Genomic DNA, 21,721 nt, shown 5'->3' with positions numbered 1-21,721 from the left:
CACTAAGCCAAAGAGAGGGTGGGGGTGGTTGTTCACTCTCCCATTTAAGAGCTATACATTTGTTGGCTATTGTCAACGCTATCCTTGTGAATCTGATTTTGTTGTCCCTTACAGGCAGCATCGACGTGTCCCCTAATAGAGTTAGCCTTGGTTCAAGAGGAATATTTGTTTTTGTTATCTTGGATATGGTTCTAAGTATTGTTTCCCAGTAATTGGACAGTTGTGAACAGGACCAGAACATATGAAGAAGAGAGCCAACTTCAGATTTGCACCTTGGACAGTATTGAGAGATTGTCTGATTTATTTTATGTAATCTTTCGGCGGTGTGATAGACTCTATGTATCAGATTATACTGGGTTAATATATGTTTACTATTAAAGGAAAAGCGTTGGGCCTTTTCACTTAGCTCAATCCAATCAGCATCTTCAAAATTATGAAGCAAGTCAGCCTCCCATTTTTCCCTAACCTTAAGCCCCTCTTTTTCTAACAGATTGTTAATGGCAGTATACATGCAAGATATAAACCCCTTGAGTTATTTTTTACTACTCAATATATCATCTAAGGGTTGTATTGTAACTGGTAGAAGTCTGCCCCCCTGTTCCGTTCGAATATAATGCTTGAGTTGTAGGAATTTGAAGAAGTGCCTCTTATCAAGGTTGTGTTTGGCTGTAAGGTTTTCAAATGACTCCAGGATTCCATTTTTGTTAAGTCCCCAAATGTCCTAATGTCCTTTGTAAACCATACTTGGGTCTTTACACAACATTTTACTTGACGATTATGTTGAATTATTCCCGACGTCATCAACAATCAAATCAAATCAAATTTATTTGTATAGCACATTTCATGTACAAAACAATTTAAAGTGCTTCACATAAAATAAAGAAACAAACCAAGCGCTTTCTGTGCTGTAATCTCATTGTACTAGAATAAAACAAAGTTTTCTACGGGAAAGAGGCTGATAACGATCGGCCAGTAGTTGGTAGCAACATGAAAGGTGCGAGCTGCTGAGAACCGAAGAAGAAGAAAAAGGGGGGCTGACAATTGCGTGACGTCACCACCGTCCCTCACATCTTTGTCAGTGAACAAAATGGCAACCTACTGTCTCACTGTCGCCCGGCTCCAGGTAAGGGACCAAAAATATATTTAAAGCTTGTTTTTCTAACAGAGGCGGGTGTCAACTGCTTATTAAGACTGTATTTAGCTAATATATTGCTCCTCCGGCTCAATTAGAGGTCTGAGGTTTGTTACTGTGGATAAATAAGCCGTGAAATCGTCCCCCAGCTAGCTGGTTAGGTCATCGTGTCCCGACTGCACTGAACGCATCCAACAGGCGATAACTACTCCGACTTTGGCTTAACAAATCGGTATTTTATGTCTGATTGTAAATTATATTAGCATATATATCCGCTGGCTTTAAATAGCTGTAGCTTGTTTAGTCGCAGAGGAGAAGTTTGGTCCAGAATAACAAGGTTAACCACAAGGTTAGAGCTTCCAGCAGGCGCACACGCGAGCAGGGGGCAACAGACACAAATATATATATGGGAAAATGAGGCAACTCACACAGTTGTATCCGTTACTTCTAAAAGGGAGTGGTCAAAGCAAAACAGTCTGCCAGCTTTAAATGTAGCAATATGTGCGTCATACGTACAGTAACACCATAAGCTTTTCACAGTTGACCTAATAGTGTATGTTAGGTGTCACGACTCCAGATCTGAAGAAAGTAGTCTGCTCGACATTTCTTTGAAGTCACATTAACGTTTACCTCCATCAGAGGTCAATGGACTAAAAGGACAAGAAAATCAGGGCATCACTTTCTGATGTTGACATGCTCAACAGTGTTTATAGGCCTGGAAAGTTGCATGTTGACTAGCTCATAACCTTGGACTGAATAATTGCAGGTATTAGGTTGGAGATAAGTCATCTTTCTGTGGGTTTCTTTTATTAAGAAAAAAATCAGTGCATTTAAAAACTTCACATTATGTTTACACAGGAGTTGTGGCTTGGGTCACATGACTTAGACTAAGTTAGCTCACAAATTTGATGACTTTGGACTTCACTCCGCGATTTTGCTTGGTCCAGAGCCAAAAGTTCCTCCATGCAGATAAAGCCTTTTCCAACTAACATGCATCTGGAGAAGCTCAGTAATCTCTTGACTGTTAGCAGCTTCATTGCAGTCATTTGTTTATGCCAAATACCCTCCTCAAGGGCACACGAACTTAACACTATTCTAGATGGCAGGTCCAAGCTTCCTCTTCTTGTTACTTCACATTTACACACAGTGAATTGTGTTTATTTGGTTTATTTGACATGAAAAGTATGAATCCAGCTTCTTTAACAGATGTGAATATTTACAAATTGACTAAACCTTAAGGCCAAGAACCGTTCCCTGGGAGTCGGACACATGCACAGAGGGGGGTCGGGGGTGTGTGGGGCTCTCTGACGCATGACGGTGTATTGTTTCCGTGGTGATAGGTTTTAGCCCCAACATGTGCCCAACCCTAACCCCAGGCCTATTTAAGGGAGACTTTTTGCCGAATCAATTTTCTGTTCTGTGCTTGTAATTGTATGTTTATGATGTTTGTGTCTCCAGTTGGCCCTGGGCCATGGTGTGCGGCGCCTGCATGTGTCAGCAGCCTACAGAGCCAAGGCCAAAGTGTCTATGAGCCGCTTTGAGCCCACTTCCTTTGTCGGTTACGAGAAGCTCCAGTCCAATGTTGATATTGTGCAAAAAAGGTCAGTTATATCTACTCTATATTTACTCTGTCTCACATTTCTGTTTACTACAGCACACCCTTATCTGTGAATGTTTGATCTCTGCTGTTTATTCGCCCTTTACCACAGTTTTTCAGTCGTAGTGTCATCCTAACCTACTCTCACCAGTCCGTCTGACTCGTAGAGCGCAATCCTTTCTCCAGTTTTTCTTCTTTTTTTTTAAGATTGTACCTCTATCTTCACCTTCTTTTTTGCTTTAGCTGCACTGAGACATATTCTCTATTATCCTACCTTTAGTAAAACATAGTTTGTTTTCTCTCCAGGCTCAACAGGCCACTTACCCTGTCGGAAAAGATCGTGTACGGCCATCTCGATGATCCCCACAACCAAGATATCGATCGCGGCCGCACCTACTTGCGGTTGCGTCCCGACCGTGTGGCTATGCAGGACGCCACTGCCCAGATGGCGATGCTGCAGTTCATCAGCAGCGGCCTGCCGAAGGTGGCTGTGCCCTCCACCATCCACTGCGATCACCTGATCGAGGCCCAGACTGGAGGAGAGCAGGATTTAGCCAAAGCAAAAGTGAGGAGGCTTTGTTTTTGTTAGTTACATGCATGATGTGATGATTTATTCTCATTAAAATGTGACACACATGTGAGCTTCAGGCGTGGTTCTCCTCCTAGGAAGTGAACAGTGAGGTCTACAAGTTCCTGTCCAGCGCTGGGGCAAAATATGGAGTTGGCTTCTGGAAACCTGGCTCTGGAATCATCCATCAGGTATTATTACTTAAATTATTTTTAATAGAATTTGGCACGACCTTCTGCAATTATAGTGCTATATTTATACTAAAAATGCCACTTTTATATCTAAAGATCATCCTGGAGAACTATGCCTACCCAGGAGTGATGCTCATTGGCACAGATTCCCACACACCAAACGGCGGTGGGCTTGGTTCCATTTGCATTGGAGTTGGTGGTGCTGATGCAGTAGATGTCATGGCAGGAATTCCCTGGGAGCTCAAGTGTCCCAAGGTTAGCAGAAAACAGCACTCCTCAATATTTCTTCTGCTGTTTCTCTTCCCCTTTATCTCTTACTTTTTACACTTTTGTTTTGTAATTTGTACCTCTTCATTTAATAAACGCAAAAACACTCTCCAATCTTATTCTTTAAGGTGATTGGTGTGAAGCTGACCGGCACCCTGTCTGGCTGGACATCTCCTAAGGATATCATCTTGAAAGTGGCAGGCATTCTGACGGTAAAGGGAGGAACTGGAGCCATTGTGGAGTACCACGGACCTGGAGTCGACTCCATCTCCTGCACTGGTCAGTATTAAAACACCTTAGTTAATGTGACATTTTCAGCTTTAGGCATGTTTCCAATTGTGCATGTCAGCTCTTTCATGAAAATGCACTACAAACTAATGAAACTTAAGAACATGTCTCTGCCAAATGTATAGAAACGACATCACTGTAATGCACGCATTCTATTATTTGTCTGTGATTGCAGGAATGGCCACCATTTGCAACATGGGAGCAGAGATCGGAGCCACAACCTCAGTGTTTCCTTACAATCACCGCATGAAGACCTACCTGGAGAAGACTGGCCGTGGAGGTATGTTTTGGTCAGGCTCATTTTAAAGTATTCATAGTGATGCAGAATCAGTAGATAAGTATGTTGTTGCATCTTACATCAAGTTTCTGATCTATTTGACAACATTTTTCCTGGAAGACTTTCCATGTAGTAAATGGAAAGTTTGGTATGTATTATCAACTCCTCCTCCTTTTCCTCCCCACGTTTCTCCTCAGAGATCGCCGAACTGGCTGATGAATTCAAACACCTGTTGGTACCAGACGAAGGCTGCGAGTATGACCAGGTTATTGAGCTCAATCTGGACGAGGTATGTCCTAAATTGATCGTTTGGTGTTTTTCAGCAATCCTCTCTTGTCCTGCGGTTGGACACTTAGAACTCAACCCTCTTCAGCAGGGGATGGTAGTCCTTGTTCTGCTCTGCGGCCTTGGTGAGGTTGGTGTAGTTGAGCATTTAACCACTTCCCCACCAGCTGTAGGTTGTGGTTGGATTGGCCTTCCAGCTCATAGCAGATTTCCCAGAGAGCAGAATGAGGACTACCTCTGACCATTTCAATCCATGAAGGTAACATTTGAGTCCTTTTGCAGGATTCACATTCCATAACAGCGCTAGAGGCATTTTGACCACCTCCCGCCAAAAAGTTATAAACTCACGAGAGAAATCGAGCAAAATTAAGCAAAATCCCGTTCACTGTTTCAGCCAGTGAACGCCAACCAAAACAGGTTTTTGTTTGTTAAAATGAAATGACTAAAAAGCAGCACATTTAATCAAAACTGACAAAGTTCCATGTTTTATCAGTTGATAAAACATCCAGAAGGACACTTTTTACCACCTGAACTTAGCTTTAAGTGTTTACATCTTGATCTTGGTCTAAAGCATGTGATTGTTGTATGCTTTGTCTGATTACTTTTAGCACTTTAGCCAATCGTGACTGTAATAAATCGCAGCAATGCCACTCAGGTCACAGAGTTAGGTTTATTCTTGTGTTGGTATGCCTCTTTACTAGTGTCCCGTTTCTTTTTTTAGCTGAAGCCCCACATTAATGGACCATTCACCCCTGACCTGGCTCACCCTGTGTCTGAAGTTGGTGCTGTGGCTGAAAAGAACGGCTGGCCACTGGAGGTCAAAGTTGGTAAGAACTGATGGAACGGCTTCATGGTTTCATTCAAACTGATGCTGTTAAACGATCCTAGTTAGATCCTCTCTGGTTCCTCTCCTCCCGTAGGTCTGATCGGCAGCTGCACCAACTCCAGCTACGAGGACATGGGCCGTGCTGCCTCCTTGGCTAAACAGGCTCTGGACAAAGGCCTGAAGTGCAAAGCTCAGTTCACCGTCACGCCCGGCTCAGAGCAGATTCGCGCCACCATTGAAAGAGATGGTTACGTGAGTGTTGGCCCACGCGGGAAGCAGGGAGTTGCACTAACGTCACGAACAGAATGGAAGCTTAAAATGTTTTGTTTTTTCCTGTAGTCAAACATCCTCAGGGCGGTTGGAGGTGTGGTCCTCGCAAACGCATGTGGACCCTGCATTGGACAGTGGGACAGGTAGCTACGCCAGTAACCTTCGAAATGATTGTGAAACAACTTTTTGCTCACTGGTCAATCTGACTTGAGTGCTTTTGTGTAAATTGAAGTGCCGTGTGTTTGCATTTAGGCGTGACGTGAAAAAGGGAGAGAAGAACACAATCGTGACGTCCTTCAACAGAAACTTCACTGCCAGGAATGATGCTAACCCTGCAACACATGCTTTTGTTACATCTCCCGAGGTAAATCCGCACCAAACCCATTAGCACCCACTCTGCTTCGGACACACAGGTTTGACGTTTCATAGCTAAATCCCTTCCCTCTTCTCCTCTTCTCCAGATTGTCACTGCCCTCGCTATTGCTGGCTCTTTAAGCTTCAACCCTGAGACGGATTACCTTACAGCCGCCAACGGAGAGAAGTTCAAGCTGGAGCCTCCCAACGGGGACGAACTACCAGCCAGGGACTTTGACCCAGGCCAGGACACCTACCAGCACCCGCCCGGTGACGGCGGCAGCATCAGGGTGGACGTCAGTCCTCAGAGCAACCGGCTGCAGCTGCTGGAGCCCTTTGACAAATGGAGCGGAAGTGATCTGGAAGACCTGCGGGTCCTTATCAAGGTGAGCTCGGTGAATGACATCAAGCTGTCTTTAGATGCTTTCACTGCTGCAGGTGTGGAAGTGTGACCGCCTTCTTTCTAAATAGGTGAAGGGAAAATGCACCACAGACCACATCAGCGCTGCAGGACCCTGGCTGAAGTTCCGCGGTCACCTCGATAACATCTCCAACAACATGCTGATCGGCGCAGTCAACAGTGAGAACGATGCAGTCAACAAGATCAAGAACCATCTTACAGGAGAGTACGGAGGAGTCCCAGATGTGGCCCGTCACTATAAGGTGAGGATCCCAGAGGGGGAGCCTCTTAAGATCATCAACTTATTACTTAGCACTGGTTTGTTTTTGTCTTTTTTTTTTTTTTTGTCTTTTTTTTTTTTTTTATTAAATCACCTCCCTTGTCCACTTGTCTGTAGGCCAACAATGTTTCGTGGGTCGTGGTTGGAGATGACAACTACGGTGAGGGGTCCAGCAGAGAGCACGCAGCTCTGGAGCCCAGGCATCTAGGTGGAAGAGCCATAATTGTCAAGAGCTTTGCCAGAATTCACGGTACTGTATGAGCATTTCACCTGAAGACGAGAGACTCGCTCTTTTTTACACAGGAAACATCCAGTGATTTGTTATAGAATTTTACTAATTATTTATGAGTCGTCCTGTAACAAGTTCCCCATCATGGTGAAGCTTTGATCTGCACTGAGGAATGAATGAAATCTTTATCTAAATGGACAAAACTCTTTGTCATGTCCTTAGAAACGAACCTGAAGAAGCAGGGTGTGCTGCCCCTGACATTCAGCAACCCATCAGACTACGACAAGATCCGCCCAGATGACAAGCTCTCCATCAGAGGACTTCAAACATTTGCACCGGGAAAGGTAAGAGCACCAAGCTCCCGGGAAATGGTCCTGCTTGCAGTTAAATGTTAACGGAAATCGTCTGCAATGACGGGAACCTTCTCTTTTTATCGACCACAGCCACTGATTGCAGTCGTGAAGCACGGTGACGGCAGCGAGGAGACCCTGGAGCTCAACCACAGCTTCAACGAGACGCAGATCGAGTGGTTCAAGGCAGGCTCCGCCCTCAACAGGATGAAGGAGCTGAAGCATTGAGGATGGAGGAAAAGTAGAAGAGGAGGAGGAGTGTCAGGGTGAAAGCAGGGTGGGTGAGGGTTGTGGGGAAGAAGGCGGTTGCAGAATGTTAATGGTTGTTTCATCACCTGGATTTGCTTGCAGTTTTGACTGAAGTAATGTGCCGGTATATCTCTGAAAATTAAGTGTAGAGTACTTCAAATTGACGAGCTAATGTTGTTGATGGAGCAATAGCACCTGGTCTGTGGTCAGATTTTTGTTAAAACCTCGTTCATCATCACCACGTAGCATCTGTGAAAGTTATTTTGCGCTGCTGTGTTTCAGTCGAGCAGCCCTCATCTGCTGTAGACTTGGCTGTAAAAACAAAGGGTAGACACACACACACACAAACATACACTTTGACACATTGAACCGTGACCCAAGCGGTTACATAGTACGCTGCCAGCTGGCGTTCTGCTGGTGTTTAGTTTTGTTTTTTCCCCCCAGCCCCCACTGCTGTTCAAACACCTCAGAGCAGACGCCACCTCCCACTGCAGCGTGGCCTTGTTGCTTTAAGATTGCATTAACCACTGCATGGCATGAGACTCAGCTTCAGTCAGACACTCTTTCATCTTGCCCTTGTGTCATTCACAGATAAATGCTGCCTTTTTTTTTCCGTCTTTGGGTCCATAAAGTGAAGCTGTATTAGGAAGGATCTAAAAATAAAACTTGGCTTTTGTTCATTAACGCACACTCCATAGGTTAGACTGCTCCCTGGTGTCCATTCGGAGATACAGTGCTGTCAAAGCCGTGGCAGCCCAACAGTATCCAAATCAAATGTTTAAGGATTGTCAAAATGGTTCAGCCAGCTAACTTTTGGGATTTACTGAACATATTATTTCAGATTACTGTATATGTTAGTGTGAGACCATTCGGGGTCACTTTTGTGTCCATGTCTTGTATTAAAGTATGTTTTCATCACTACGGTGCGCGGCGTCCGTGTTACAATGGTGGCAGACATTTCCTAATATACAAATAGACACATGTGCTTTGGTACTGTGTTATGAGCACAGTAACTCTTCTTCTCTTCTTCCCTGCTGGTATCACTCCCACCGTTCTTAAACCGCTCTCCTGATCAATCCTGACCTCTTAACAAGATCAAGCACATCATCCAGTATGTTTTTTTTTTTCTTTCTTTCTTTTTCTCCTTGTTCTTTATTTATATATTTTTTTTCAGCAGCATGTCCAAACCCTGCATACATTGCAATGTAAGGCTTTTCCACTTCAGCCACAGGGTAAACCTCCATCCTGTATAGTCGGTACCCTTTTTTTGTAGGGATTTGTGCCACATTTTGTGTGTTTTTTAAACCATAAAGAAATCAAACAGTCTATTTTGAAGGAGAGTGTCTGTATATTATAGTGGAGAGAAGCATAAAATTGTAAATTGAAATGCACCTCTTGCTTTTACCTAAAGCAATTAGGACTTTCATAAGAAACCCATATAACTGTGTCTGCTGGTTATTGTCCTGTTGGTACCATCAACTAAATTTCCCTGCAGAACCTCAAATCGGTTGAAGGCTGAAACCATCTGCTTCCTGTAAATCACTCCATGTAAAGAGAATGGTTCTATGTGCATTTAAGTGTTTCTTTTCTCCCAGATTATCTTTTCTGTATTACAGAACTACCAATGGGTTGTAAAATAAATTCACAGATCTCATGTATTTACACTTTGCTGTGGTTGTTCATAAAGAAAAAACAAAACACCATGGCTCTGTCCATCCCTGCGACAAATTCTGTATATATTGCTGGTTTCAACTGCGGGCAAACTGCTGCCGTTTATTCAGGTTTAGAGATGGCTGCTTACATACTTAGAGATGTCACCTGGCTAAAAATAAACTCAACAAGAGGTGGAAATGTGACCAGAGGTGAACTGAGAAAGAAAAGTACCCCTTTTCCAAAATGGATTCATGCAATCTCAAACTCAAACCTCTAAACTACCATTTAACGGTGCAATTAGAAACTTTAAAGCACCCCCGCACTTTTAAGGCCAAACTCCGAATTTAGAAGAATCAAGTTAAATGTATATACGGACCAAAGGGAAGCTTTACAGACAACAAAATCCCTGGCCATGTTGAGCAGGAGAGTTGCAAGATGATCTCTGCAGAATCCCTCAGCTGTCCTTCAGGAGGCAGCTTCCTGACACCTCAGACATGTCAACAGAATTCACACATCTGATGTCTTTGTTGTTTTTTGCCACAGAGGAAGGAATCAGGATCTGACACATTCTGATATTCTGTGTGAAACAAACATCCCTGAGAAGCCACCAGTGGTCGTGCCCCAGATTTAGCACCCACGTGTCAAAAGTCAGATTTAAAGCGACCAGCAAACGTCTGGAGGTTTAATGCTTAAACTGAAATAGAATCCGACTTGGTGGAAAGTTCACATTCAGATTATTATAGGAAGGTTTGTTCTGCATGTGGGAAGATGTTTTAAATGTAAATACCTATCACAGCCATGAAAGTCTGCTGGTAAATATGTTTGTACTTTTCACTATAGCTGTACTTTTGTACTGTTCCGGAAGCAAGTGATCCATAGAGGATGAATTAAGATATGGAGAAAACAATAACAGTTAAGCTCCGTCACAGCACCAAAAGCTTAGTTTGAAATGGCAAAAAGTGGGAATGATAACAAATGTCCACGATCACATTTAAAGGCGCGTTTGCTGGTGAAGCGGACGATAAGAATCCCCCTGTTCATTCAACATGCAATTAAAGCTCCCCGCGCTGATAAACTAAAATGTTTCCATCCATGCAGAGAACAAAGAATTGACTGTACTATAGTGAAGCCTGCTGTTGTTTTGAGCACCCCCTCCCTGCCCCATCTCTGCTGCCTCCTTTTCATTTGCTGCTTTTTTCATCCCGCCTGTGTGCGCCGCTTCCATACCAAGATCCTCTGACTTATTCAGCACATGTCCCCGCAGCTTTCGCCGGATCTAATCACACGATTGCCTTATATCGCCTCCAAAGTCGAAACCATCTCCCGACCGACAGCTGATCGCTGCTTTAACGGTAAGCAACCGTATGATTGATCGGGTTTGGGAGTGATTTGGCAGCCTGGTTTTTACGCATCCGAGCCCTTTTTTTAAATCACTATTATTATTATTCTCACCGGCTACTCGGCGTCGGTTTATTGTCAAATGATTAAATGTGAAAGTCTTTGAGTCAGTGCTCAGCTTTACCACCGCAGTAGTCGTGCTTCATGTAAATCTTTTTAACGCCGAGGCGAGATTTTGGGCTTTTTTTTTTTTTTGGCATCAGTGGAGCATCCTCTCGCCTTGTTGTCTCACGCCGCCACAGTGTGAGAATGTTCTGGAAACAACCCGCCTGGAGGGCCCTGAGTCTACCATGAATTATTTAGGCTCCTCAAACCCCACATTCAGACAAATCCCACCATAAGACACGCGTTTCTTCTTCTTTTTTCTCCTAAAAGGACTCTTTTAAAGACGGGCTCAGTGTGTGAGTGTGTAGGGGAGTTGACGTGTCTCCCATGCTGATGTAGGTGGTTACACTGTCCTGGTTTCACAGAGAGGTGCTTTTGGCCTTTTGTCTGTCTTCTCAAAGCTCCACCAGCTCTTTTCCTTCGTCCCGTCCAGGGCTGGCACCCTCCTGACTGAATGTTTCTACAAGTTATCTGAGGCATTCCGCGGCACACTCATTAAAGTCATTCGCTGCCCTACTCTCTTTCTTTATAAGTGGGATAATGAAAGAGGAGCTCAGCCTGTCAAGGCTTTGAATTATTCAAGCTTCATGTTTATCCATCAGTTCTGTCCGCGGTGCCACCCTGATGACGGATGTTCCTGTTCACTGTCCCTGCATCAGCACCAGCACCAGCAAACATACAGGATGCCTAGAGGTTAGAGGCCTCACTTGTCAGCCATTTTCAAAGTGTTCTCCATCACGGCCAACAAACTGAAATGACTAAGGTTTTATTTTCAAATGTATACCTTTTTCAATTTGTACTTACGCAGGGACTGTATCCCCAAATTACCCACAAACGCTTTCCGTATTTGAACATTTGTGAGAGCATTCACACCTGATTTTAGTTGAAGTTGACGCTCCTGTATTGTTCAGTTCAAAATATGCCCATATTAGTTTCGAAACTGCTGTGGCACTTGCAAGTGCACAGATGTCGTTCAAACCAACACATTGCGACACAAGTGCTTATTCTACAGTATCATCAATAATGTACATTTCAAAGAGGAACTATTAAGCTTTGAGGGGGTTGTATGGGTCTAGCTTTTTGAGCTTGTAAAAGGTTCACAAAATGAATTATTCCTATACTTCCCTCATATGCAGCCTAGGCTTTCGTTTCGTCTACATCATCATGTTTGATATTAATAGAATGCCTACATGGTTGCTAGCTTGGCACACACAAGATGAGCGGGCATGAACTGATCACCGCCAATTGTTGCACATTACGTGCCAATCAGACGTTTGTCCAGCTTGGTCCTCGGCCTATTCCACTGTCAGATACTGTAGCTGCAGTCCATACATGATAATCTGGCGAGAATGGCGAGAGTGCCAACTGGACGTGTTCTTTAATCGCGAGTATCAGCTATGTTTGCCGTCCAGAGGCAGAAAAAAGGGGATCACTCGTGTGATCGTTCATGGGAGTGACTTGGCAGTTTGTCAATTCATTTTTATTTATATACCGCCAAATACAACAAATGTCATCTCAAGGCACTTAGATAATAAAGTCCAATTGAAGCCAATTGGAATTCAATTCATTGTAATCATAATTATTTATAAAATAATCCAATTCATTCATATAGAGCCAATTCAAAAACAATTTCCTAGCTAAGGAAACCAACAGATTGCACTGAAACTTGTCTTCAGTTCGATCTCCCGTCCTGAGCGTGCCTGAGGCGACTGTGGAAAGGAACGACTCCCTTTGAACAGGAAGAAACCTCTGGCAGAACCAGAACCAGGAAGGGTGGCCATCCGCCTCGACCAGCTGGGGTTTGAGAAGACAGAAAAGAGGGGAAAAACCCACTGTAACACCATTCAAAGGATACCTGTTGGAACAGGGAAATACGAGTTAATGACCACAATAATGTCACATGTACATAATATCATTTGAGAAATTAAACGGGGGGGGGGGGGGGGGGAGTAAAGTGAGGAAAGGTGTGACAGATGAGGCCCCCCAGCAGTCTAGGCCTATAGCAGCTTAACTATGGGATGTTTCAGGATCACCTGAGCCATCCCTAACTATAAGCTTTATCAAAAAGGAAAGTTTTAAGCCTGGTCTTAAAAGTGGAAAGGGTGTCTGCTTCCCGGACATTTACTGGCAGCTTATTCCACAATAGAGGGGCCTGATAACTGAAGGCTCTGCCTCCCATTCTACTTTTAGAAACTCTGGGAACCTCAAGTAAACCTGCAGTTTGGGAACGAAGTGCTCTGTTAGGAAAATATCGTATAATGAGATCTTTAATATTTGATAAGAACTGGCGAGCATTTGTGGAAAAACAGGTGCACATGCCTGGAACTATTTCACTGAATCACAATGAGAACAGGATGAGGTGTTTTGTGACAAAGCAGCTCACAAGTGAGGAACACACTCCTCCCAATATGGGGTTCTGTATCATCCAGTTCAACATGTAGACTGGGGAAGTTGGGGATTGATCCAGTAATCTTCCAGCTGCAGGATGAACACACTGTCCTGAGTAACAGCCAGCCCAAAATCAGACATTGCTCCAGGTGGGGCTCAAACTCACAACCTCATCAGTGAGCATCTGTGTCGCTGAAGCCTGTTCAGACTAATTGAAGGGCTGCTACAGATTGTTTGTGCTACAGGCTTTTGATTTGCTCTGACATTTTTGACCAATCAAAGAAGACCGAGCCTTCAAGAGACAGGAGCTAAAGCAAAACATTTCTGACAAAAGTTCATAAAAGGTGCTGCATTAGTGTAAAGTATTAGAAAAAACTATGTGTTTTTTTTAAAAACTTCATTTTTTAACATTAGAACATGTAAAATAATTCTTGCTGTTCGCCACAATGAAATACTTAACCTGTAAATGAGTATTCTGTGAGTATTCATCTCAAAATATATTCCTATTCCTATACAATATAAATAAATTATTAAAAAGCAGCTAGCATGACTCTTAAAACCGAAGGGAGCTAGTGCTCGTGTCAAAGCCTCTGCTTGCGTAAGTTACCAATAGCTTGTATGTGATTTTATTACCTTTTAATAACCAAAAAATGCTGATTATTTTGAATAGCCTACACTTTGTTTGGATTCTCCATTTTCCTCAGGAACTACCAGAAAAAAAATCAGTTGTCGATAAGAATGAAAAATTGAATTAATAAAAATTCATTTCTAAACATTAAGTCTCTAACATATTGTTAACCCTCATGCTTTTCTTTCAAAGTTATGTAATAGGCTGTTACTTTTGTAACCTACTATTACTCATTGATATATGCTCATTTCCAAGAATATTTCTGACTTCTTTATGTAAGTTGTACAGTCTTATAGTTATATAATTAGAGCACAATGATACACACACACAGGCCTTTCAGCTTGAAGCGTGGAGCTTACGTATTTAATTAGTCATCTTATATATGTTTGTGCGCTAAAACTTCCCTCTGCTTTTACGATAAGTGGCTCGTTTACACACTCATACGCACTGGAAGTAATCCTCTGGCTCAGAAAGGCGCCTGCCTGGACCCTGTGGTCCACTTCAGAGTAACATCTATCCAGCCCCAGAAGACTATATTTAGACTGACAGTAAGCGACACAGAGTATGATATTGGATGGAGCCTGAGGGATTCATGCTGACACACACTTGTCTCATTAGTCTTTGTCAGACATTCAGCCTGCATGCATGCAAGATTCACCAGGAGGTGGCTGCTGATTAACCCAATAACACCCCGCAGCTGTATTTTCATTTTAAAGCAGGTTTTAATGTGGGTGCTGAACCCCGGCATAACAAAGCCTCATAGCCTTTTGTGTTTGTCGATATTGCTGGAATGGTGATCCGGCTAAATGATACATACATCAAAACTCGTTGTTACCAGATGATAATTGGGTTCGTGTCAAGTGGGTGACTGAGCTCATTCTCGATCTGGAATGGCTGAATGAAACGGTTCAGAGAGCATCTTATTGTCCTAATAAACCTAACTTGTGAGCGCAACAGCATCTTCCAGCTGTTACACACATAACTCTATTTGGGTGAGCTGAGGAGAGATCCCCTATTACGATGGACATTTTCAGTACCATCTTCCAAATCTGTCATGATGACGATCAGCATTAATGATGACGTAAATCGAGTATAAAAAGAACCACAAGAGCCAATTTATACTCTGAGAGGGTTTCTTTAAAAACTATATCCAGTATTTTCAGTGTTTTTCATTACTTGAGGGCAAGTAGCAGTAACATTTGATCTGGGGTTCACAATTTGTTGGTCAGCATTAGGCAATAGTGTCTTATCTAGCGCTAACATGCGTACGGCTGATTTATTATTTCATCATCATTCGTTTGATCAAAAGTCCACATTAAGATTAAGATTACTTTATTGTCATGTAGTCACACAAAATTACTCCTCCTCATTTGACCCATCCAGGTTGGCACCTGTTGAACACACACATGCACACGCACAGTGTCACACACTCATGGAGACAGATGCCATACACTGGAGCGGTGGGCAGCCAATCACAGCGCCCGGGGAGCATGGGGCTGCCACTTCACATATTTGTTCTTTCAGATTTATAGCAAGTTTATTAACTTTATGAAACGACCAGTACAGTATCGGCCCAGCATGGGAATAGGGTAAATACATTAAATGGGCATTTGAATCTTCATTTGAATCTTTATTTAATAGACACACATACAAAATAATTTGTTTATTGTCCACACAGAGCAACTTAATTGTATCTACAGAATATAAGCACATTTCACATTTGTTGCCAGAAACCAACACATCAAATTTGGGATAGAGGCACATTTACCACTTTGTTACATCAGCCTTCCTTTTTTTAATTACATTTTAAACTGAGGATACTAATCGGAGGAAGTTTTGCAATCATTTCTGTCCATTCTCCATTCTTACTAAATACAAGGTTTCAGCTGCTCAGCATTTTGGTTGTTGTCTCCTCATGATGCTTCATACATTTTTAGTGGGAGTCAGTTCTGGACTGTAAGGCTGGCCAGTCAAGCACACACACTCTCTGTGTCTATGAAGCCACCCTGTTGTAAGTCATACAGAATTAGGTCTGGCGTTGTCCTGCCAGAGTAACCACTTATCTCCTGGGAAAAGATGTCTCCTTGATGCCAACGTATGTCCACTGCTGTCCACTGATGTTTCAGGTTACGTTTCAGGACTCTATAGCAGACTGTACTCAGTGAAAATGGTTTTCCAAGGTAATCAATCCCAACCCCGTGTGTATATTGGTCACTGTTGCATAAAAGGTTTCTCTTGCACCTTTTGATCCTTTTCTAAATTGGAAGACCAAAGTTATTTGTAATCTTGCATTAAGAGTTATTTTTTTTAAAACTCATTACTGATTCTCTAAAGGAGTTTGACACAGAGGGCTGAGGTACAATCCATCCTTGCTTGGAAGAACTAAGCCTTTGGTCGGTGCTCCTTTAAATCCATTTCTGGGATCCTCACCTGCCACCAATTGACCTGCTGATTGTAGATTCTTCCAGGATGTTTTATTTAGGGAAAAAATATCTGTCTTTTTTTGTCTCTCCAACTTTTTTTTTTTAGCGTGTGTTTTAGCGTGAATTTTATTATTGTAAATATTTTCTAAATACAATGAAGTTGGTCTTCAGAGACACTAAAAATAATTTATCCATGATTCTGTCTTTTAGATAAAGGTTCAAACTAATTAACAAGTTTTTTTTCAAGCTTTGCAACTTTTATGGTTGGTTTCTGGTATAAATGCAAGTAATGTCTGACTGAAAAGGAATATAAGGCCGGTTAGTTGGAAAAGCGTGTTCAACCATGACAACCAAAGCACATGGTTGGGAATCTTGTAAAAGGTTTCTTTTTCTCTCTGGCATCCCTCCCTACCTTCCCCACTCTTTATTGCAGGGTGCTGTTGCTGTACTTCTCTGCAAGGAAGACTTTCAGTCTGAACTTCTCCTCTCCCTTACAAGCACTTGTGCCATGCAGGAGGTGTAATCCTCCACCCTCTTGCTCCTTTTGTGCCAGTGGAGGAAACCCAAGAGTGGAAAAAATATACAAAAAAACCTAACTTGTTATTAGCCGAGATGTCCGACCCCGACTCCTCCTCGCCGGCAGATCCCCCGCTGCCTCTGACCTCCCCACGCACTCCCCTTCAGCTCTCTTTCCCCTTTCTGAGGGAAGGCAGCCGCATTTGGGAGAGGGAGAGGAAACCTCCACAGCCTGGAGAGCTGCCCAGCCCACTGCCTACCAAACGCACCCGCACATATTCAGCGTGAGTAAACACAGAGGATACAGCTGTTACACCTTACCTTTTATGAAGAGTATTATCTTAAAATAAAAGTTGTAATGATTTGTCGTGCTTCTGTCCCTGTCGCTCTTTCCCTGCAGGACAGTGCGAGCCAGATCAGGTCCTGTATATAAAGGAGTTTGTAAAAACTTCTCCAGGTCTCAGGGTCATGGATTCATACGTCCTTCTCATGGAGGAGAGGACATCTTTGTTCACATCTCTGAGTGAGTGACCGCACTGAGCAGTGCATCCTTTAGTCCACCCTGTCAGAAATTCGGTTATCCCAGATCTGCCATCTCACACAAAACAGAAACTATAACAGGCGATCAGATGTAAGTTCAGAGCAAAGGATGCTGCAGAGAGAAAAAGAGGCGGTCGGATAATACATCAGCCCGTACTCAGCCTTGGTTTGATGAGTGGGGAAAAATTTCAGCAAGCCGGTGTCAGAAGCACATGCGGAATTACGTGAAATTCCTTCAATAAGCTATTTCTTCTATAGTGGTTAATATTAGCTGTTGAGGCCAATCAATTTACCTACTTATTAATTTATCAATACTAATGGCATTTAAGTAGATCAACTTTACATGTAGTAACGCTTTTAAAGAGTTATAAATGGTATTCGTTTGGAGTGGTAGCATCAGCTAGATGTCTGCTGGCTGTGGGGGTCAGTGATGGAAAAATGCTAAAAATATGGTAATATGGTTCACAGCTTTATGACTGCTGTGACAATAAAATGCTTGGAGATGTACTCAGTATTTGTAGATTACAGCCTACAGGATAATTCTGAGACTGAAAAACCATTCACACACTCAAAGTCATTCTCTGTAATCAAGCATAACTTGAGAAATACTCTCATGCCTTATCTTTAAAGCTACATCTGTTTCTTTGGCAGCATTGACGGGGAATATGTGCCTGTGGAAGGAGATGAGGTCACGTACAAGGTGTGTTCGATCCCTCCCAAGAACCAGAAGATCCAGGCTGTCGAGGTGGTGATCACGCACCTGAATCCAGGCACCAAGCACGAGACCTGGTCAGGTCAGATCATCAGCTCCTAGACCAGCTTCAGGGGGCACGGCTGCAAAGGCAAAAAAAGGAAATTGAATTTTATTTGAGGTTTTATGTTTTTGGGGCACCACGAAAGGGACCAGATCTGAGCTTGCCGTGCAGTGAAAGGCGGTCGGGTATGCTTTGGTGTTGAAAGCGAACAGTTAAGAAAAAGAGTTAGGTTTGAAATTAAGCATTGAATGTATGTGTTTGAATGTTTTCCGTTTTGGTTTTAAAAGTTTCAGTTGAGGAGTAAAAAGTTGGGTTTGGAAAGTTGGGGTTCAGGATTTGGTGCTTGTTTCAGGATTCTTACTTTGACCTAGAGAAGGTATGCATTAGTTGGGAGTGGTCGTTAGGATGGACATGTCTTTGTTGGTTTGGGACATCAATGACAGATGAACCCAAGGCCCAAATGCATTTAGAGCAAACTCGAAACAATCTTGCCATATTGACTCTCAATGTGCTTAAATGAGTCTTACTTTCCAAGGACCAGCTTCAGGGAGTTCTCTTGTTTACTCAGACTCTCTACTGATGCAAACTGCATGCTGTCGCTGCCAAAAGTCATCTGAAAAAAAAAAAAATCCCATTGAAAATTCAGATTTAGCCATGTTTTGCCTGTGTTTACACGCTGAAGGATGGCGATGGCCTCTGGAGAGGAAATTTTTTCAACTTGTTTACAGGCTTTGTAGGCCGAAGGGCTTTTGATATGTCAGTAAACACTACTCCCAGAAGCAGAAGCAAGTCAGTTTTACACGTTAAGTTTGTTCTATATGCGTTTCAGCCTCAAGAGCTGTGACAAGCTCTGTAATTTTAGGAATCATGTTCCTACTTAATATTGTAGCGCTTAAGTATTTTGTCTACTTGGCAAGTGTAGAAATCCAGTATAACTGTAGCCAGCTCCTATGACGGTCTTAAATTTCAGTGGTAGAAACAGTACAAGGACATTGTGTGGACCTGCCGCTGGAAAACCGGGCCAGAGGGTTTGGGGTCGGGAGGACGAACACATAGAGGGGAGGAAAAGCAGAGAAGGGGCAGAGGATGGAGTGATAATCTGTATGTATCTGTGCACAGATGCAGCTAGATCTGAAATGATGTAAAAGAGGATGAGTTTAAAATCAGCAATTTCCAAATTGGGGGTCATCAGACTTTAACAGGGTATGCCTTTTATTGACATGGGGTTGCGTGAAGTACTTGAGTATCAAGTGGCTTACTTAGTGTAGACAGAGGTCAGAGAGCTCTGAGTTTGCATTCATGGAGGAATTCTAGCCGCAAAGCTAAACTAACAACTACTAGGAGAAGGGCCACCAGAAGAGCGATTTTTTTTTTTTTTTTTTTTTTTTTTTTTTTTTCTTTTTTTTTTTTTTCTTTTTCTTTAAAGCAAACTCTGACCTCAAACTTTTAATGGGAGTTTGAGTGAATGCTGTATTATGGATTTCGACAGCGTGTCACTTTTGCATCAGAGAGTTGTTTACATTGTCACATTTCACATAACTGCAAAACGTTGCAATACGATCTGTGGTCCGTCTTAACGCGGTTTGTGTCGTAACACCGTGTTACCCAGACTCAGTCCGCGTAACTGTCCGATGCAAAAGTGATGTGGTGTAAAAATCCACAATAGGCTATAGCGTTCGATGGAACTGCTATGTCATGAGTACCTTACAAAAACACACACAAAAAAATTGAAGGAATAGTTTGACATTTTTGAGAAATAAAATTGTTTGCCTTATTGCGAGAAGTTAGATAAGTTGGTTCATAGCACTGTCTATGTCTGAGTGGTAAAAAAAAAACTAACTAAGGCTTGTTAGCATAGCTTAGAACAAAGATTGAAAACAGAGTTAAAAAGCCCAAAGTCTACACCAAAAGGAGTGATTCTCTCCCCTGGAAGATACCGCTCCTGACCTGTCTGAAATGCCTCGTTGGCAGCAACTTATCTACTTCGGCATGTCATATATCTGCACATATTCTGCCTTGCAGCTAGTTTGACATGACTGAACAAGATACAATTATCAGCTGTCCCATGCACAGAACAACTATCTGATCATTCAGTCCAGACCCATGAAGACACAGAAGCTAAATGCTAAAACAGTGCATTTCAGATTTTTTTTTTTACTTTCAATGTGTTTGAACATATTCTAATAGACTCCCATAAACCTAACCTATAGATAAGTGTAATGGGCTCTTTAACAAAAAAAACAATAGCTAAGGTAAGCTAATCGAAGTTAACCAGCTGCTAGCTTTTGCATATATTGATTATAGAGGCATGAGCAGTTCTTTCAATTTATCTCGCAACATGTAAGCAGATAAGCTTATTTGATAAAATGTTGAACTATTTATTTAAATGATTTATGGAACTAAAAAGGATCTGCTGTTTCTGTCTTTGTGAGAAATAATTCCCTCCTGCAAAATACACAATTGACAGTATTTTTTTTTTTTTTCTAAATTTCAATCAGTTAACATAAACTGAAAAACTCACCACAGCAAGTTAAAGACAGGCGAGTCTGTTGGTGCAGGGGGGATGTGCTGAATTTTAGGTGGAAGGCTTAACACTTTGGGGGTTTTGGAAAGTTTTTTTAGGTCAAATGAAGACTGCGAATAATTAAAGAAAAAGATGAAACAATACAGCAAAAGCTTCCAGATGTAAGTTTTAAAAAAGTATTTATTTATTGACTTATTTATTTTCATTTGTAACTATGAAAACATCAGGTGTTTGGTAATTAAACGCTGCATTTCTCAGTATTTGTGCGAAGCCTGTTAGAAAACACTGTACACCTCACTCTGATGATACTACCCTGTTAAAATCCCTTTGCTTCTGTCATGTCATCATAAACATGCAAAAACTAAAAAGAAATGAAAAAAAAAAGAAAAAATCCCAAACTCAAGTTTCTAATTTCTAAATAATTTTTGTCTAGTTTTTAATAAGTAAATGACGTTCAAAATAACAGTTTTGTTGTTTTGGAAATTGGCATGTTCTGAACTGTTTGTCGTAACTTTTGTGCAGAATATGTTGATTCTGTTTCATCATGCAGTAACACAGCCAGAGCCTTCGGAGAGAGATGTCTTTACGTCTCCTATGCATCTTTGATTTCTTGCCACGAGTGTGACTTAATATCATAGTAGCACACTGTATCTTTTGATTTCTTCACTGTGAGAGAAATAAGTTCGATTGTGTTTGAGAGCACTTTTGTTTCTGTCAAATCACTGTGACACTCGTCTTTGTCGTAAAGAAAAAGTTTGAATAAAACTCAAAGTTGTATTCGCAAACCTGTGTTTTTTGTTTTTTGTTGTTGTTGATGAAGACTGTCCTTTTTTTTTCAATTAAATTTTTTTCTTAGTTTCTTTTAGCGTAAAAGAGAAAGATACAGGAGGCTGCATTCATAGCATAGCAGCAGTGGGTGAGGTATTCAAAGTAAAGTAAAGTATTCTGAAAAGAAGATGATTTATTATGTAACATGATAATCATGTATAGTCTCATAAATGCTTTTTTTGGGAACATTTTGTATGAACGTACTTATATTTACACATTCTGGCATCATAAAGTGTTATTCATTTCAATTTAATTAGATTGAAGAAAATATGATCAGTAAGGATAATATTGAAGATTTGATGTTTTAATGCTCCAGGTTTCCTAAATTGTGGAGTTCAGCATTAATTTCACACTAATATCAATTTATTTTGAAATGTAACTCAAAATATGTGATTGGGGG

The 21,721-nt window shown here is 41.9% G+C and overlaps 2 protein-coding genes across 2 annotated transcripts; both read left to right on the top strand.

Moving 5' to 3' along the window:
• The first annotated feature begins 1,014 nt into the window (after positions 1 to 1,014).
• aco2 (aconitase 2, mitochondrial) lies at positions 1,015 to 9,263 on the top strand. The gene is made up of 17 exons (XM_075456709.1): positions 1,015 to 1,123; positions 2,591 to 2,733; positions 3,036 to 3,294; positions 3,396 to 3,488; positions 3,585 to 3,743; positions 3,884 to 4,034; positions 4,219 to 4,323; positions 4,518 to 4,609; positions 5,327 to 5,432; positions 5,526 to 5,683; positions 5,771 to 5,844; positions 5,954 to 6,065; positions 6,163 to 6,441; positions 6,527 to 6,718; positions 6,853 to 6,985; positions 7,187 to 7,308; positions 7,408 to 9,263. Exons 1-17 carry the CDS (start codon positions 1,088 to 1,090, stop codon positions 7,540 to 7,542), a joined length of 2,349 nt encoding a protein of 782 aa, XP_075312824.1. The 5' UTR covers positions 1,015 to 1,087; the 3' UTR covers positions 7,543 to 9,263.
• A 1,158-nt stretch (positions 9,264 to 10,421) lies between these two features.
• Positions 10,422 to 21,262, top strand: csdc2a (cold shock domain containing C2, RNA binding a). Its single transcript, XM_075457998.1, has 4 exons — positions 10,422 to 10,568; positions 16,592 to 16,958; positions 17,075 to 17,197; positions 17,866 to 21,262. The coding sequence occupies exons 2-4, from the start codon at positions 16,771 to 16,773 to the stop codon at positions 18,026 to 18,028; spliced, it is 474 nt and encodes a 157-aa protein (XP_075314113.1). The 5' UTR covers positions 10,422 to 10,568; positions 16,592 to 16,770; the 3' UTR covers positions 18,029 to 21,262.
• Positions 21,263 to 21,721: the final 459 nt, after the last annotated feature.

Source organism: Odontesthes bonariensis, chromosome 23 (assembly GCF_027942865.1).
Source record: "Odontesthes bonariensis isolate fOdoBon6 chromosome 23, fOdoBon6.hap1, whole genome shotgun sequence".
NCBI lineage: Eukaryota > Metazoa > Chordata > Actinopteri > Atheriniformes > Atherinopsidae > Odontesthes > Odontesthes bonariensis.
Note: the sequence above shows the minus strand (reverse complement) of the source record. Positions and strands in the feature narration are given on the sequence as shown.

Bases quoted from the DNA above. Each gene is read 5' to 3' on its own strand.
- csdc2a (XM_075457998.1), top strand. From the start codon at position 16,771: ATGTCCGACCCCGACTCCTCCTCGCCGGCAGATCCCCCGCTGCCTCTG. The intron at 16,959-17,074 runs GTGAGTAAACAC...CTTTCCCTGCAG, and splicing joins CGCACCCGCACATATTCAGC to GACAGTGCGAGCCAGATCAG. The intron at 17,198-17,865 runs GTGAGTGACCGC...TTTCTTTGGCAG, and splicing joins ATCTTTGTTCACATCTCTGA to CATTGACGGGGAATATGTGC.
- aco2 (XM_075456709.1), top strand. From the start codon at position 1,088: ATGGCAACCTACTGTCTCACTGTCGCCCGGCTCCAG. The intron at 3,744-3,883 runs GTTAGCAGAAAA...TTATTCTTTAAG, and splicing joins GGGAGCTCAAGTGTCCCAAG to GTGATTGGTGTGAAGCTGAC. The intron at 5,845-5,953 runs GTAGCTACGCCA...GTTTGCATTTAG, and splicing joins TGCATTGGACAGTGGGACAG to GCGTGACGTGAAAAAGGGAG.